The sequence below is a fragment of the Ceratocystis lukuohia genome (assembly GCF_044167205.1).
Source record: "Ceratocystis lukuohia strain C4212 chromosome Unknown Supercontig8_pilon, whole genome shotgun sequence".
Classification (NCBI taxonomy): Eukaryota; Fungi; Ascomycota; class Sordariomycetes; order Microascales; family Ceratocystidaceae; genus Ceratocystis; species Ceratocystis lukuohia.
The window spans coordinates 1023944-1040944 of NW_027263527.1; the positions used below are offsets into that span (position 1 = coordinate 1023944).

The 17001-nt window shown below is 51.0% G+C and overlaps 4 protein-coding genes across 4 annotated transcripts; 2 read left to right on the forward strand and 2 right to left on the reverse strand.

Annotated features, from left to right (window-relative positions):
• Positions 1–662: 662 nt before the first annotated feature.
• Positions 663–2877, forward strand: HOO65_080256 (transient receptor potential ion channel; the record flags this gene model as incomplete). Its single annotated transcript, XM_071004187.1, has 2 exons — positions 663–2466; positions 2534–2877. 2 exons carry the CDS (start codon positions 663–665, stop codon positions 2875–2877), a joined length of 2148 nt encoding a protein of 715 aa, XP_070856486.1.
• Positions 2878–3524: 647 nt separating this feature from the next.
• Positions 3525–4993, forward strand: HOO65_080257 (Protein phosphatase methylesterase 1; the record flags this gene model as incomplete). Its single annotated transcript, XM_071004265.1, has 3 exons — positions 3525–3763; positions 3864–4723; positions 4827–4993. 3 exons carry the CDS (start codon positions 3525–3527, stop codon positions 4991–4993), a joined length of 1266 nt encoding a protein of 421 aa, XP_070856487.1.
• Positions 4994–5133: 140 nt separating this feature from the next.
• Positions 5134–6837, reverse strand: HOO65_080258 (uncharacterized protein; the record flags this gene model as incomplete). Its single annotated transcript, XM_071001521.1, has 1 exon — positions 5134–6837. One exon carries the CDS (start codon positions 6835–6837, stop codon positions 5134–5136), a length of 1704 nt encoding a protein of 567 aa, XP_070856488.1.
• A 1672-nt stretch (positions 6838–8509) lies between these two features.
• Positions 8510–10410, reverse strand: HOO65_080259 (Frizzled/smoothened-like sans CRD protein B; the record flags this gene model as incomplete). Its single annotated transcript, XM_071004219.1, has 3 exons — positions 8510–9937; positions 10023–10267; positions 10329–10410. The coding sequence occupies 3 exons, from the start codon at positions 10408–10410 to the stop codon at positions 8510–8512; spliced, it is 1755 nt and encodes a 584-aa protein (XP_070856489.1).
• Positions 10411–17001: the final 6591 nt, after the last annotated feature.

Here is a 17001-nt window from a genome sequence, read left to right on the forward strand (position 1 = left end):
CACCACAACACTCCCTTGCGGACGCTGTCTTTTATTCTTTTCTTCCTTTCTTTCTCCTCTTCAGTCGTTTCTCTTTCTTTATTCTCTGCAACACTCTTGCTTTATCAGCATCTTCGCCTCTTCTTTTCTTTCCTTGGTTGATCCTTGGCCTTCTTTTTTTCCTTCTTCTTTTCACAAAGAGACGCAAGATTATCAGACAAACTCGTGCTCCTGTTCCTGCTACTCTGTCTTGTCATTGTTTCGACCTTGTTCTTCCTCATATACTTGTCTCTAGCATTTCGTTTCTTTCTCTTCCTTCTCTCCTCTCTTGCTCTCCCGTTTCTTGTCCATCCGCCTCTCGAGATGCTGGTTCTTGCTATGAACTTCTAAAGACGACGCCCAAACATCGAGTGCAGTCTTGGTGATTCAGTCTTTAGCCTTCGGACTTTGGTGCTTCTTTTCTTTCTTCTCGAGCGGGATCTTATCGGCTGGCCGTCTTTCTTTTCTATCCCCCCTTCTTTTTGTGTGTTTTCACCAGTGTCGTCATCTTCATCATTCATCCATTAGTCACCGACCACCGACCATATCAGCCAGCTTCAACTACAAGACAAAACCTCACCCATACGGCCGTATACGACCATAGGAATCTCCTGGCTACCCACACCTAAACCTTTGACACTAACATGCACTTGGTTAAATCATTTTTCGCTGCGACTGCTGCAGTATTCCTCCCTACCGTGTATGCCATCAGCGAACTGCACACCGTCGGCTTTTCCACTTGCAGCGCTTCCGATGCTCCTATCACTGTTAACAATGTTGATATAAGCTTTGACAAAGACCAAGAAATCCTTGTCTACGACGTCAGCGCCACCAGTACTAAGCAGCAAAATGTTACAGCTAAACTTCTCGTTACCGTCTACGGTCGAGATGTCTACTCCAAGAGCTTCAACCCATGTGAGGAGGGCAGCTACGTCGAGCAACTGTGTCCCGTGCCCGAGGGCACTTTCACAGCTAAAGGCTCTCACAATGTCCCCCAAAACTTTGTCGATTTAATTCCAGATATTGCTTTCCAGATACCCGATATTGCTGCCGTTGCCCGTCTCGAACTTACAACTGCTGATAATAACATGGCTGCTTGCATCCAGTCTCAAGTAACCAACGGAAAAACAACTGACCTGGCTGCCGTATCTTGGGCTGCTACGGGAATCGCCGGTGCTGCGCTTATAGTATCCGGAATCTCTGCATTTGGCGCAGGTGCTGCCGTTGGCACTGCATCGCCATCTCCCTCATTTGTCCAGGTCGTTGGTTGGATGCAGGGCATGGCAATGAACGGCATGTTGTCTGTAAACTACCCGCCTATTTACCGCAGCTTCACCCAGAACTTTGCCTTTACTACCGGCCTGGTTGGCTGGGATAAATTGCAGATTGCTATTGATAATTTTCGCAGCCGTACGGGTGGCAATTTGACTGCTGATAGCCTGCAGACCCTGCGAAACACTACCCTGGTCTTTGCAGATGGGAGCCGCCAGGAAGCCCAGGGCGCTAGTCGGCGCTCGCTTGAACTGGTTGCTCGCGCTATTGTGACTCGTGATGACGAAGAAACTGGTGCGTTTGACCAGGCTGTCAGTGGCATTCGTGCTTTTGTTGAAAAGTTTAGTGTGCCCCAGTCTAATACTTTCATGACCATTTTGCTTGTTGTCGCCATTATTATTCTGTCTATTGTCGTTGGTATCCTGCTTGTCAAGGTTATTCTGGAAGTCTGGGCCTTGTACGGAAGCTTCCCCAAATCGCTGTCTGGTTTCCGGCAGCATTACTGGGGTTCAATTGCCCGTGCAGTGACGTCATTGGTTTTACTGCTTTACGGTGTTTGGGTGCTATACTGTGTTTTTCAATTTACTCAAGGCGATTCGTGGGCTGCCAAAACACTTGCTGGTGTGACCCTAGTCCTCTTTACAGCATTGCTTGCCTTTTTCACGTTCAAGATATGGCGTGTGGCCCATGTCCTGAAGAAGAACGAGGGTGATGTCAGCAACCTGTATGACAAAAAGGAGCTCTGGGTCAAGTATAGCATATTTTACGAATCGTATCGCAAGGCGTACTGGTGGGTCTTTGTGCCAACCATCATCTATGCCTTTGTCAAGGGGGTGACGTTGGCTGGCATGGATGGACAGGGCCGTTCACAGACGGCAGTGCAGTTGATCGTGGAAACAGCGATGCTGATTCTGTTGTTGTGGAGTCGCCCATATGAGCGCCGTTCAGGGAATGTCATCAACATTATCATCCAAGTCGTCCGAGTCCTGTCAGTTGGTTGTATTCTGGTGTTTGTGCAAGAATTCGGCATTTCGCAAACAACGCAAACGGTGACTGGACTGGTTCTAGTCATTGTTCAGTCGATTTTGACCGGCGTGCTGGCTATTCTGATTCTGTGGAATGGCATCAATCAGTGCGTCAAGGTGAACCCTCACCGCAAGAGAAGAAAGGACGCTGGTAAGTTTCCCTCTCTCCTGCATTCAAATGCGGTGCAAGATGTAGTAATACTCACATATAATCATAGAAAAACTCATGGCACGTGATACTCTCACGCCTCTCGGTCCACAGGAGATGTATATGGGCCAGTACTCCGACACCAAGTCAAGCAGCCAGTCGACCACCTTTGCCGTCTCATCAATAAAAATGGCCAACGATGAGAAGGCCAACCTCAGCCAGAACAACTCATACACTGGCCGCGAGGGCTTCCTTAGTGCTCCTACGCCGTCGCCTGACCACCAGCGGCCCATTAGCCCTATGACACCGCTCAATGGCGACCGTGATGGGCTGATGCGTTATGCCGCGCCCATAGGTAGCAATGGTTCATCGCGTGACGATAGCTTTGACCAGAGATGGAAGGTCAGAGTCTAATGCCGCAATTCTTGTGAGAGCTTGTTGTTCCTGCAAAACTGCGGCATCTTCTTGTGATGTCTGGGCAAGACTGGAAAAAAATGGCTGAACGATGTTGGATAAGATTTTCTTTTGGTGCGGGGTTCTTTTTTCTGGGTTTTTTTTTTACTTTATTTGTTGTAGTTTCCCTTTCCATTTTTTTTTCTTCTTTTTGCACTTCCCTTTGTCGTGTTTTGGGTAATGGTTTCCTGGACAAGGCTTGATACCAGGTTTCCTTTCTGTTGGTTGATGCTCTTTCGCTTTCACACTTGTAATTTCGCTATATCTTATGTTTCTTATTCTAGCAATGATGACTTGACGATGGCATTTTCTTCTACAACAACTTGCTCCTTTATCGTGAACGTGGATGAGGTGCGGGTGCAAGCTTGGCACTGTAAAGATACTTTGTCTACTAGTATTTCAGCCTATATTCTGATGTATCCACCACGTGCTTTGAAACCTGCCCACACTGTCCACAACCCCACTTTGGACCTCATAGCAAACCGAGTCTTCACGTGTCAAGACGCCTTTTAGAAAATCAATTGAGCTTTATCTCACAACACACAACCTGCATAGTGTATCAATACTATCCTCCACTGTATCCGTTGCCCCACCTTTTACTATTGGGTATGAGCGAGCTACAAAAGCACTGGGCAAAAGCCAAACTAGCGCAACAGGCTGGCCTAGAGCCAAACTTGCCGAGCTACGAGGAGGAGGCTGAGGACGAAGTGGCCGAACTTGGTGACGGTGAAGTTACAGAAACAGAGCAAACAACAGCAGACGATGACTCGTCCTCGGCGTCGTCAGCATCGTCAACAGGAACCGTGATTCCGTCTCCAGGCCGAGGATTATTTGCACGCACGATAGGGTGAGTTATCCTCCTACGTGGGTAAATGTGCTCTACTGGAACTCACCCGCTATGAAACAAAATTGTGCCCAATTGGATAACCGCTAACCGAGTTATACAGCCCCCCACGCGGCCGCTCTATTGACCCAATCCCATGGACAACCTACTTTGAGCGTGAGCTGACTCTCGACCTGCCCACAGCCAACATGCACGCCTACTTCAATCCACCGGGAGAGAAAGGCCCACTTTTTGTAATGCATCACGGCGCTGGCTCTTCGGGGCTGTCTTTCGCTGTGCTGTCTGCCGAGATTCAGAAGCTACTCCCTCATGCCGGTACTCTCTGCCCCGATGCACGTGGTCATGGATCAACCACCGATAAGCTGTCCCCTACAGGGCCACCTGACCTTTCTCTACCGCGGCTAGCACAGGACCTTCTTGATACTATCCACGCCACAAAGGCTGCTATGGGTTGGATGACACTACCGCCCATTATCCTCATTGGCCACTCACTTGGTGGCGCGGTCGTAACGCACGTAGCGCTCGGGACCAAAGCTGAAGGCCCGACTCCGGGAATGGGCTTGCAACAAGCCTTAGGAGCCGAGGCACTTCTTGGCTTTGCCGTCCTTGATGTCGTTGAAGGCTCGGCAATGGAGGCACTGCAGAGTATGACGGCATATCTGAGTACGCGGCCAACAGGCTTCACAACAGTTGCACAAGCGATTGATTGGCATGTTCGTAGCCGCACGCTGCGAAATTCGGTATCGGCAAGGTCGAGTGTGCCAGGACTCTTGAGGAGAGATGAGGCTGAAGATACGGCACGGCCATGGCGTTGGCGCACGGATTTGCAGGCTACACAACCATTCTGGGAGGGCTGGTACAAGGGCTTGAGCGGCAAGTTTTTGGCAGCCAAGGGGGGAAAATTGCTGTTGCTAGCGGGAACGGATCGGCTAGATACGGAGCTGACGATTGGTCAGATGCAGGGTGAGTACATGGCGTCTACCTGATAAAAGGGAGGGAAAAAAAAGAACACTATCGTCGAATGCCTATACTAAATGCTTTTTTTTTTTTTTTTTTACTTGTCTAGGAAAATACGCACTGCAGGTCTTTCCTGACGCCGGACACTTTATCCAGGAAGATGTGCCCGAGAAAACAGCCATGGTGCTCGTTGACTTTTATAAGCGCAACGACCGCTCGCTGATGGTATTGCCCCCCAAGGTGTCCAGCATGCCGAAGAAGAGCTCAAACGCATGAATCTGGGGTACATAAAACGGCTTATATAGAAGGACAAGAAGGAGTAGGGTTTCAAATATAGTTGTAACACTGTTTATTTCAAATAAAACTCTAATAACACGTCTATGGCTACTAAAAGACAAACTCGAACAGCACCAGGCTTATTCCCAGTCATCAATGCTCACATTCATTAGCTGCAACATATCCCGCAAACGGTAATCCTTGACTACTGTTTGCCAGTCATCCTCAACTAGTCCATACGACTCGTGCATATCCTCATGTGGCTTCCTCGGGTTGACAGCCCAATAGCCAAAGTCTGCATCTGTATCGCGCAGATACCGCATTAAATTCCGCCAGTAATTTGCATCTCCTCTATCCGGCTCCGTTGGGGCACCCACCTCCCCAACCCATACGGGGGCCACATTGTCTGTGATGAGATAGCCCCAGTTCGTATGCATATCGCTCGCAAACGACTCATACTTGCGCAGCGAGTAGCGGCCTTTCAGTGAACCCCAACCTGACCAGCTGTAAACATGTGCACTGTAAACGAGCCTATTTGGGACTGACAGGGTTATTGGACGCGTAGCAACACCCGTTAAATCGTTTGCCGACGATGTGCCCTCGACGACCATTAACCATTGTGGGTTAATGGCTAGCAGATTCTCAGCCACTTCTTCAGCAGCAGTAGCCCATGATGCCCAGGGCATAGTGCCCCACAAGCCACGCACCTCGTTACGCAAATCAGCACCGAGAACAAGAGACTCGTTGGCTAGTGGCCGCATGACGTCCGTCCAGTGGGTGATCCAGTCGCGGGTGGTTTGACGTACAGGGCAAATAGGTCCTAGGTGGCTGTTGGACCAGCCGGCATCGCAGGGATCTGCATCGCAGCACCAGCGGGCTTGGGTAATGTGATTGTTGATAATGACAGCGATGCCGGATCCTACAAGAGCGTGGACGGTAGCATGGAAGACGTCGAGCGCACGTAGGCCAATCAGGTCAGGGTTGGCAGCGATGTGGCGTGCGGGAATAACAGGATTGGTCCTGACGAGCTCGTCACTGTAGGGAAGCCGCACGGTGTTGAAGCCTAGGTCGCGAATCAGTGTAGCAATTTTGGAGCGGTGGCGGATATCCAGACCCCCAGGAACAAAGAGCTCATCGCTAGCACCGTACCAGTTGACTCCAGCGACTTTGAAGCGTCGGCCCTGCTGGTCAACCACATTGCGGCCAGAGGTTTGCAGAGGCAGAGAATAAGAAGTAGCTAAAAATTCAGGCTGATATGGCGGTATGGTAAAGTTGTGGCGGCCGATGTATTCGGGCATCCATGGAGATGCGATATTGGGCTCAGGCGGGAAGATTATGCGCAAAACAAGAATGCTAGACGTAAGGGCAACGAAGACGATGAAAGAGATGATTGGGTGGTGGGCAATAGATCGCATTATTACCGCGAGGGCATGTAGGACACGTCTAACGGCCCGTATAAAAATTCGGCGGACACTTGGAAATTGGAGAATATGCCCCTTGATTATGGTATTTGCACTGCTGTGATCCTCACTGGCCACACCTTCGGATAAGGCACTACTGTGGCTAAGAAGCGGAGACTGTTCGGTAAACGTCCGGCTGCTTTGTTGAATGCCCTGCCCACAAGGGTTTTGGACAGCGTTTGGGCTCAAGTCTGGCCAAGTGGCGAAGCCAGGATTGTTCTTTACTGACATCATTTTTGGCTCAATAAAAGGTCGAGATGGGATGTGGTCCGGGATGGTTGGCGATGGAGGCGGGCTTAGGTGCGCGTGCGACTCGGCATTAGGGACTCGTTCTTCGGGCTTGATTTCGCCAAAAAGCCAGTTGGCGATGAATTTGATAGCCATGGCGTGTGTGGCTGTGGTGAGAACCCTGTGGTTCACGTGTGGGAGACTATGCAATTGAGAGAGGTAGTAGTAGAATGCGGATATATTGGGCTTCAAATGGGGTTGAAGCGCAAGGAGACACGGGTATTGAAGCCTGATGCTATCATAAGTTGACAGTGATGCATACAAAGTTGCAGCACATTGATGCGTACGCTATTAGTAGAGGGAACTGCCGGACGGCGTTAAGAAGACTTTGATAACTTGTGGGCTAAGATACAGCTAGAACTGCTTAGGCTATAAAATACACAATATTGAGATGCCGCGAAGTTGAGACTTGCTTGTGATTGATGTCCAGGGCCAGATTGGAGTGTTGTTTGTTTGGCAGACTTTTGTGTCACCACAACACAACAGAGGCAGGTGCAAGTCAGCACTACATGAGTGCCCAAGAGACGCTAAATCGCAACCCCGGCTTTTAGATAGAGCAATGCGATATATTGGCCCATTTAATTTGCTAATTAAGGTACAAGGTGTGGGTGATATGCATAACACAGGCTGCATCCCCCTCCACTGTCTTTCGGTACGAGGCAAGAGCTTACATGACATGGTCAAGCAGGTTTCTACGGCGCAGTGGGCTAGCGCGATGGAGAGGCTTCCTAGGCTAAGTAGATTTCCTGGTCTTGATCGATAGACAACCCTCCGCCACTTGCTCGCCGTTTACCAAGATAGTGGCCGACTCCACTTCCCCTTCCTGAGTGGCATATCTCCTATGTTTACTTTTATCCTCTTAGTGAGGAAGACAGTGCAGCTTTCAACTAAGTAGTAACAAGGCCAAGAGCTGCCTAACCTGTTGTCCGTATACATTTGATCAAAGCATTGGAGAGGGCGGTACGAAAGCTTTCCATGCAGGTAGGCAATTAGCGGACCTCGAATTGGCATTCAGTAGTATGTGCAAATCTCGTATTACCATACTAGCTAGTGGCACTATCGACTCTGTCATGATTGTCACTAGCGAAGGATATTCTTGGCCGCCTTCCGAGGCATGTTTCCGCTTCCTTGTCCGCATTTTTCATGTCACCGAGCTTCCTTGGCCGTGGTCAATCATACAACGTCTCGTTTCCCTGCTCGACTATTGCAGGATCAACCCGAGGGTGCCATCTATCTATGAGGGGAAGCACAGCGCAAGTGTAGAGAAAACTGCCTGCCATCTCGATCGACATCAAAGGGCCGGAAAGCCAAGTCGCCTGCCTCGGTTCAGATTGAAACTAGAATTGGTCAGACGCGATGTTCATAATTTAGTGACTTGATGTGTTTGTTCAAAGACGAGCTGAAGGGGTTATATTGAAATTATACTAGGCCTTTTTCCTTTTTCATCTTCCACCCCTCCTCAACTGTCACTAACATGCAATCAAAATTGTCATACGTTGTACACATATCCTGGCTAGATAAGGCTATCATTATATTAGGCTTTTATTTGATCTATTTTACATTGTTTGAAGTACCCTTGAGCCTAGAGATGGGTCATCACGGGTTGCCTATGTGGCGGTCATCTGCTATAAGACGGGAACAAGGAAAGGAGGAGGAGGGGGAGGAGGAGGAGCGAGGAACACACACTCACACACTCACTCTCTCGCAAAGGTGAAATATATATATATGGGAATGGAAAAGACAAAGAAAATACAACGCCAACACCATGTTATATCCGGTTCATGCCTAACGGGTTGATGGCATGGTCGTCATTTTGCTGGTCTAGCCGAGCCACACCACTCTGAGCTGGCAGTGGTGGTGGTAATGACACCGAGCCTGCTCTGGGCGCGTGTGGGCTGCTAAACGATCTATTTGGTGCATAGTATCGCGCTGTAGACCCGAAATAGTCTGGTGTGCGCCGGCCGTCTTCGACAGGCGAGCCAGCGACCGATTGCACAGCCGCGATACCAACAGCCCCGTTGGAATAGTCTTCGGCTGTATTAATGGGCGGCGGGTAGCTAGCAAAGCCAGCAGAAGCGCGGAAAGTAGAGCTGCGCGCGCCGTCCGACATGGGGCTGTCAGGCAACGGGCTGATAGGGCTTTTAGAGTCCATACCAGAGTATGGGCCGCGGGAGAAGTTGACCGGAGGAGAGACAGTAGGGGCAGGGCGCATGGGGTTGGGCGAGCCAATCATGCTTGTAGCGGCGACAGAGTTGGTCTCTCGTGATAGCAGCTCATACGACTTGCTTTGTAGTGTGGCATCCTTGCTGACAAACTCGATGGGCTCAGGCTTGCGGCCTAGGAGACCGTTGGCCAGGTCGACCCAGCCCATCAACATGCCCCAGTTGCCGAGGAAGAGCAAGAGCCAGATGCCATTGATGGCAAGGAGAATCAGCACGGTAACAATGGTGGAGAGCTGGACGGCCAGACCCGAGGCTTCGTCAATGCACTGGCCTTTGTCACCACTGTTCCGGAGCAGACAGGACACCCAGGCAGTGGCCTTTTCGGGGTGTTTGCGGACGTCCTCAATGGTGCGGTCCTGATAAACAAAGACGACAGAGAAGAAGATGACGTCCATGAGAATAATGAGCACAATGGTGATTCCACGCCACTGAAGCTGGACCACACGTTTGACACGGCGGTAGGCCTGACGCGGCGAGATATTTGAACTGCCAATGACAGAATGCGTAGGCAGATTAGTAGAGTTTTCGGTAGTGCTGCTGCTATCGTTCAGAGAAGCGAGATACACCTTGATGCAGTAGACGAAGGTGGCGCCCTGCAACACCAGTGTAAAGCCAGAAAACACCAGCATGGGAATCCAAAAGTCAGCCATGCTGTTGTCGTGGTTGACATGGCAGGTTTGGCCGAAACGGAATGAGACACCGCTGTACTTGAGCGAGACAGCCACGATAAGCGTGGGAATGAGCCATCCAATGGCCTGGGCAATCAACATAAAGTTGCGGCCAACAACAACCTGCCAGCAAATTTGCAGGTGCAGGGAGAGAGCTCTTAGGAAGACCCAGGTAGCGCCAGCAAAGCCTCCTAGCATAATCATAGTGCCGGATACGGCACATACAGAGCTAGTGGACATGTCGTTTGGGGTGATCTCGTTGATGCACTGTTCGGGGTCTGCGGCGAGAGGTACGACAAAGCCGAGCTGTAGACAAGGAGGAGCAGGAGCATCAGCTTGTTAGTGGAGTCTTCAGGAGACGGGGACAGACACGCCGCAGCGCACGACTTACACTCATGACAGCCACGGCAATGGTCAAGCAGATACTGAGGTAGTGGCGATGAGTCTTTTCTACCGGTAATGCCGCCCACGATATCAACAAAAAGACACAGCATATGAAGCCAACCACGCTGATCCAGTCTGCGACCGAGGCCATAGTATGGAAGCTGTCGGGGTACACCCAATCAACAAGGGGACACGGCAAGCAGCAAGTGGAGTTGGCTGCATTGCTAGGGATACAAAGCCGGCCGGGGATGACTAGGAGTGTTAGAGAAAGGCAAGGGAAGCGATGTTGAGGGAATGTGCGGCGCCTACTTACAGCCGTCGTCATCTGAAAAAGAGGCCTGGTTGAAGAAGGGCGCTTGACAGCCGCCTCGTAGCAGGTCCAAGTCAGAAGACATGATTGATGTGAAGTTGGAATAGGATATAGTATTATGAATATAGGGGGCTATAATACAGTGATGGGGAGGGCGAGGGCAGGCCTCGGGGCGCCCCAGGAAGAAGCGATGGTGGTCCCTGGAGGGGGAGAACGGGCCTAAGAAGAGCAAGAGAGCAATTGGTGGTATGCGCAAGCCGGCTGGCGTGATAGGGAACGACCTGGGGGGGGGGGGGGGTTTCTTGTCTTGTCTGCGATTGAATTGTATACAAGTCACAGAAGGTGAGCCGAGACACCAAGTCCAGAGGCAGTCAGAATATGGGTATTGCGAGTGAGCAGGAGGTAGAAGCAGGTCCTAGTAGGTAGACGGAAGGTCAAAGTCGTCGGTATGTGCGAGTTTATGTGTAAACGAGTCAGATATGTACAAAGAGAGGGAGAGGACAGAAGGAAAGAGGTTCTAGGGCATGCGTGGCAGCGCAGTGTGCAGAATGGTGGTGGGTGGTAGAGGGCGAGACGTCGTCCGTCTGTAGTGTGTGTCGTCTGTGGTAGATCTACAAAGGCAGCCCAGATATCGGACCGAAACAGGAGCCCAGCGGGGCGTGACAGAGGTGGAAGCAGAGAAGCGGGATGGGGAAGAAGAGAAAGGAGACAGCAGACAAGCAGGACGCCGGCCTAGACAAAGGCAAGACAGGAGGGCTGCGGAGGATATATAGCAGCAGAAGAAGTCGTGCCAACTATCAAACCCCAGTTAACAGCACAATGGCAAAGGGAGAGGAGAGGGGCCGCCCTGCTCTGGCCTGCCATAGGGCTTGTTTCCTGGGGGGGGGGGGTGTGTTTCTTTCTGTGTAGCTGCATGTAGTTCTCTTTGCCTCTTCTCTTCCCCTTCTGCTTGGCCGAGTATCTTGTTTGGGTTGTGCCCTTGCCTGGTGATCCCTGCATTTTGGCCTATCCGCTTGTTTTTGTTGTAATCCTTTCCAGTGTTCTGTGATATATCTCCTTGCTTGTTTTACTGTTTTACTATTTTACCTATTTTATTGGCTTCTTGTTTCTTTTTTTTTCCTTTCTTTTCTTTTCCTCCTCGCCTCACCCTTCCTTCTTTGCGGACCCAGTGTCCTCCCTTTTTGTATGCCGTCGTCGTCGTCTACTTGCTGCTTGCATTGTTTGCTCCTCATCATTAATACACTTCGATGTGTGAGTGGCGCGGCTTGTAGTGAGTGGCCTTACAATCCAGTGCGTGTGTATGTGTATGTGTATGTGTATGTGTATGTGTAGATATTCCTCCCACGGCCAGGACTCTTGAATTGCCGGCATCATGTTATCTTTGCACCCTGTGGCCTTACTGGCTGCGCTGCTGTACATGTCGTCCAGACCTCCTGACGCCTTCCTAGATGCTGGTTGGCCAGTTGCAACTCTCCCGCCTGTCTTATAATCTCATACTTTGTCTTCTTTTCTCTGTTTTTTTTCCGATGCGTAGCTCCAATTTGCTGGCGACGACAACTGCGACAGCGCTAAGAAATTGGGGTTGATGGTAAATAACGACTGGATTAGCCGTTGGTGGACTTGACTAGACTGAGGCTAGCATATGTTTTGCGTCTCCTTGATAGGCCTAGGACAGGAGAAAGGAGACCCGAATTTGGAGCTTTCCATATTCCGCTGTTTAGGTCGTGCACTAGAGCCGTAATAGGGAAAGCCGGGTGGGTGGCTTAGCCTGTCTTGTCAACTTATAGCGTTGGCTAACACTAAGATGTTTCTTCTTTTCTCTACGCGGTTGTCTGTGCTCCCTGCTGGGCCTGGGCTTGGCCCAATCCTGTCCATCTGTCCATGCTTACAGACACGAAGATTATAGCGAGCAAACGACAACACCACAGCCGTATGTAGGCTGGGCTGGTAGACGCAGACCCAGAGGCAACGACGGCCAGACGCCATGATCGCCCCTCTGCCGGTCGCCATGTGGTGCTACGTGTGCGAGCATGGCGCAGAGGAGCATATGTTGGCGACTCCAGGATAGCAAAGAAGGCAGACAGCAAAGCGCAGTGCGGCTGCATAAACGGAATATTGGCACAGGGCTGAATCGTGTATATCGTTGTGTGCGTCTCCCTCGCCCTCCCTCGCCCTCTCGTTCTCCTTTGGCTTCTTTCTCTGTTTCTTTCGCCCTCTGCTTCTGCCCGCCCTCTCTCCCTGTCTCTCTCTCTCTCTCGCCCTCTCTCTCTCGCCCTCTCTCTCTCTCCCTCTCTCTCTCTCCCCCCCCTCTCTCTCTCTTCCTGCTCCTCCTCTTCATCTCTTTCTTTTCTTCCCTCTCCCTGCTGATAACAAACGTTCCAAATCTCGCCAATATCAGAGTTTTTCTTCGTTACCATACTTGCCGCTTTTTATGCTTTTTATGCTCTGGTATTTTCTTTTTTTTCTCATGGTCCGCTGCTCGCCTGTCTCGCCTCGGCGTTGCTATCCACATGGCTGCTTTTGGGGGGGGGGGGGGCGAGTTGTTTTCTCACTTTCTGGATTCACGAATCAGAAGCCCCACGCTCCTCTTCCTTTCCCATTATCAAGTCAATACCAGGCACGGGAAACAAGAAACAGGACAAGACAGTAGTGATGTGATGGACAAGAAATTCCCTCGTAGCGTAGTCTAGGTGCAAGGCGGGCCTTGTCTGTCCTCTCGTCCTTTCCCTGCCTCAGAAAGGGCCCGCCCTCTTTGTCTTTTCTTTCCACAGTTCAGCACGTGGGTGCCCTATAATTACAGTGCCTCTGCCCTAAGACGCTGTGCGGAGCAGCCCTCCAGGCAGGTGCTCTGCCTGCCCACTCACTTCCTTACACTGCGTCCCTCCTGCCCTCACAGCGCCTTTCCACTGCGCCCTTGAACCTGCACTCCTTTCAAACAAAGGCCTTGTTTCTCCCTTTTGCATATCCATCTCGTTCCCTTTCTCATCTCATCACGATGCATACCTTGCTTGAGCCTTTGGGCTAATCTCCGCATCGCTCGACCTGGGCGACTCTTCCGTAGACGTTACATGTCTTCAATCTCGGGCTGGGCCAATTTCTAGGCTCGCCGACAGTGGCCTGAGCCTGCCGCAACACAGCGTGCTGCTATCTCGCCAGGCTTTATTACAGGCTCTTCCCTCTAAAGTGGAGGAGGGGCGGAACCATGAGCTCGTGCGGCTGTGGTCTGTAGTTATAGTGGATCCACAGGGCCTGGCCCCTGAACGAAGAATAGCCATCGGGGTCTTGCTAAGCGAACTAATAGCAAGTGGGGCTGCCGCAGAAGAGATTTACAGTAGAGTAAGACATGCCCTGCTCTCATATGATTTCCTGCCATGGCTTTCTTCACGTCTTTGCTCATTTAGGGCCTTGGCTTGCGCTATAACTCGGCCTCTTAGCCTTCAATGCTACCTCTTTCTCCTGTCACGCCAACAGAACGGGTCTAATATTCCTCCGCTATACTTGCTCGCAGGCTAACCCAAGCTATCTCATCGTCAACTTCACTTGCCAACGACACCAGGCTTCCCTTCCCATACACGCTGCTCAGACCGTACGTACGACTTGGCTATCTCAGTCCTCCTTCCCCTTCCCCTCTCTGCCCTCCCCTGCCATTCCCTTCCCTTCTCTTCCCCCTCTTCCCTTCCCTCCATTCCCCTCTGCTGCCTCCTTCTCTTCGCCAACACCACCTTGGCCTGTTTTACTTTGCTGGAGGGCTGTAGCGAAATTATCGCCAGCCGGAACGGTGCTTCCTGAGGCCGGATTTCCTTCTTTTCCATTCTCATTGCAGGGCCAGCACGGGCTTTTTTTCACTTCCCGGCCAAGGATTCAACGGGGAACATTCAAGATGCAGGTAGGCAGGAAATGAAGGAGCAGAAACACCAACCCAGAGGCTATCTGTAGAAAGGGAGTCCAGGAGAGACGAAAGGGCTGCTAGCTCCCTTCTCGGCGTGCCATATGAAGATCTTCTCTCGACCACCTTCTCCAAGTCCCTTGCTTTTCTCTCTCCTCGCTGACTCGGCCCAACCCTTTTCCTCCATCTTCTCCAACCAGCCTGGCAGGCCGACCTGACCGGCATTTCGTATAACCCGAGATAGAAGAAACTAAGCTCCAACCTGTCCGCATCACTCCGGCCAAAAAAAGCAAAGTTCCCAGGTTCAGAAGCTGGAAGAGCAATCCGAGCGTTCACTCTCTGTTCCCCCTCCCTCCCCCCTCCCTTTGCAGGCCAGGCTGTTGCTGAGCCAGGCAAAAGATTTTCAGTAACACCGGGAGAATCAGCGGGTTCCCAGATTGGTCCGTGATGTGCGTCTATTATTCGTGTCTCCTTGCTTGTCTCGCGTCAAGGTCTGTGGTGCAGCGTCTCTGTTGACCTTTGCAAAGTTCTCTTCGTTTGAGACCCAGGGGGCTTTGTAAAAAGAAAAGCCAAGCTTCTCGTCTCGCCTGTCACAGTTGACAGCTTACAAACCCAGCGCCACACCACGCTACGCTACGCTACTCTCTCGTGTCAAAAGGGGACCTCCTATGTTTTAGCTCGTTTTCTTCTTTGGCGCGTCATGTAGACCGAGGGTGCCCTGGCGTCACTCCCAACGTGCTAGTCTTTAGTAAGATTGCTGTTTTCCTTCTTGTTTTTCCGCCGCAAATTAATCTCAGCAGGTGAGAGTTTGTGAGCCTATTCGCGCGTATATGTGCGCCATTCATCGTCATTTTGTGTTCACCTGCCTTGCATCGTTGTTCTCTCCTTTGTCCCTGCTTCGGCCATCGGCACTGCGCGTTTTCTACCCTGGATATGGAGGCCCTTTTTGGCGTCTCTAATAAGCTGCATCCACAGCTCACAGCTTCTCTCCCCTCTCTGTTGTTAGAGCTGGGCCAAGGGGGAAAGTAAGGTAGTAAGTAGCGAGACAAGACGAATAATGGCTTTGGGATGGCTGGGCCCAGCGTTTCAGTTGAGGCCAGGATATCTCTCGCTTTCACACACACACACTCTCTCTCTCTCAGTCTTCCCTTCTTTCTTCTTCCTCTACCCGTATCCATACACCTTTCCCCTAGTCTCTTCTCTTCCCTTCTCTTCTCGTCTCGTCTCATCTTCTCTGACAAGGCACCATACGTGTGGTGGTCGACTTGCTGTGCAAGGGCTATGGCACAGCAAGCAATGCAGAAACACCGATATCCGGAATTATGCTCTTTTCTCTTCCCCTCGTCTTGTCTGTATGCATGTCTGTACTTGGGGTTGCATTTGTCGTCGTTTGTTCCTCCCAACATTTTTTTCGTTCTTTTTTAAATTGCGATAGTTGAAACTTCTTTGATGTGATGTCCTTGAGGCCCCGGCCGTCGTCTCCATGGACCCAAGCCTGAGACTCGGACTCGGACTCGGACTCGGACTTGCTTCTTTAAACAGAAGAGGCTCCAGGTGATCCCACCATCACTGACACTGTTGCTACCACTACTGCTACTTAGCTTTCCCCAATGTCGTTTTTACCCACACCCTGGAGCCGACTCTCTTCCCATCCATCTCGTCGCTTCTCCCTATCCAAGTCTGTTCGTCCGCCAAGCCAAGGCTCGGAGCAAAACTTAGCGCATCATCAACCGTGCAGTAGCAAACAAGCAAGCCACTAATAAAGCTCAGCGACTGCGAAAGATAAGGCTCAAAGAGGAAACGCAAAGAACAACCAAGGAAGACCTAGAACCTAGAAACAGGGACAAGCAATAACTGTAGTCGGGCAAAAAGAAAAATCTCCTGGCAACTTAATGTCACCACTTTGGGATTCCGGCCTATCCTCCTTGGTTACTCAACATTTACACATGTGGCGCTACGTATCAAAGCTTGGACATTAGGTCTAAACAACCCGTCAAGACTGTATGTGCTTCACCACCCAAGTCTACCTGCGCACGCCTCTTCTGCCAAAGCTTGATAAAACCGCTGTCCGAACAGACGCAAAAGGTCTGAGCCCATCTGGGGGGGGAGGGAAAAACAAGCCCCAAAGAAGACACCTGAGTTGCACTGACCGCCCGTCCGCTCGCTCCTCCGTCTACCCGCCTCCCCATTGACCTGTCAAGCTCTGCTTTTGGCCCACTTCATTTTGTCTAATGCTCAAACAGGTTGAGCATCATGAAAAGGCTCAGCCTTCAGACATCGTCCCAGCCTTTCAATCTGCTGCCCTTCCCCAGGAACCGATGGCATGACAAACATGCCTAGCCAATGAGTGCTGACGCTTGCCGTAGCCAGATGACCTTGTAGCTTTGTCGACAAGTCGTCGTGACAAAAGGGCGAGTGCACACACAAACAGCCCCCATTGCCCGTATGACATCCAATCGTGACGAATAGAGCGGCGTATACGAAGGGACGACGGGCCAAACTAAAAGGCAATGGCCGCCAAGCCGCCATTATCACACATCATAGGCCGTACATGCGTACCCCCCAACACTCAATGTCACCGTATCTCCTCTTTCTTCTCATTTTATCTGCGTCCTTTTTCCCTCGTGTCTCCATCTCCCTCCTCTCCTCCAGCTATCTTCTTCTTCTTCTTTTCTCCCCTTCTAGACTTGCTTCTGTTCCACTAGCCAATAAGCTGCAAGGAACATGCTTTTCATTTCAAATTACCTACTCTATACTTCCACACACATATGCACCAGCCCTTATTCACAC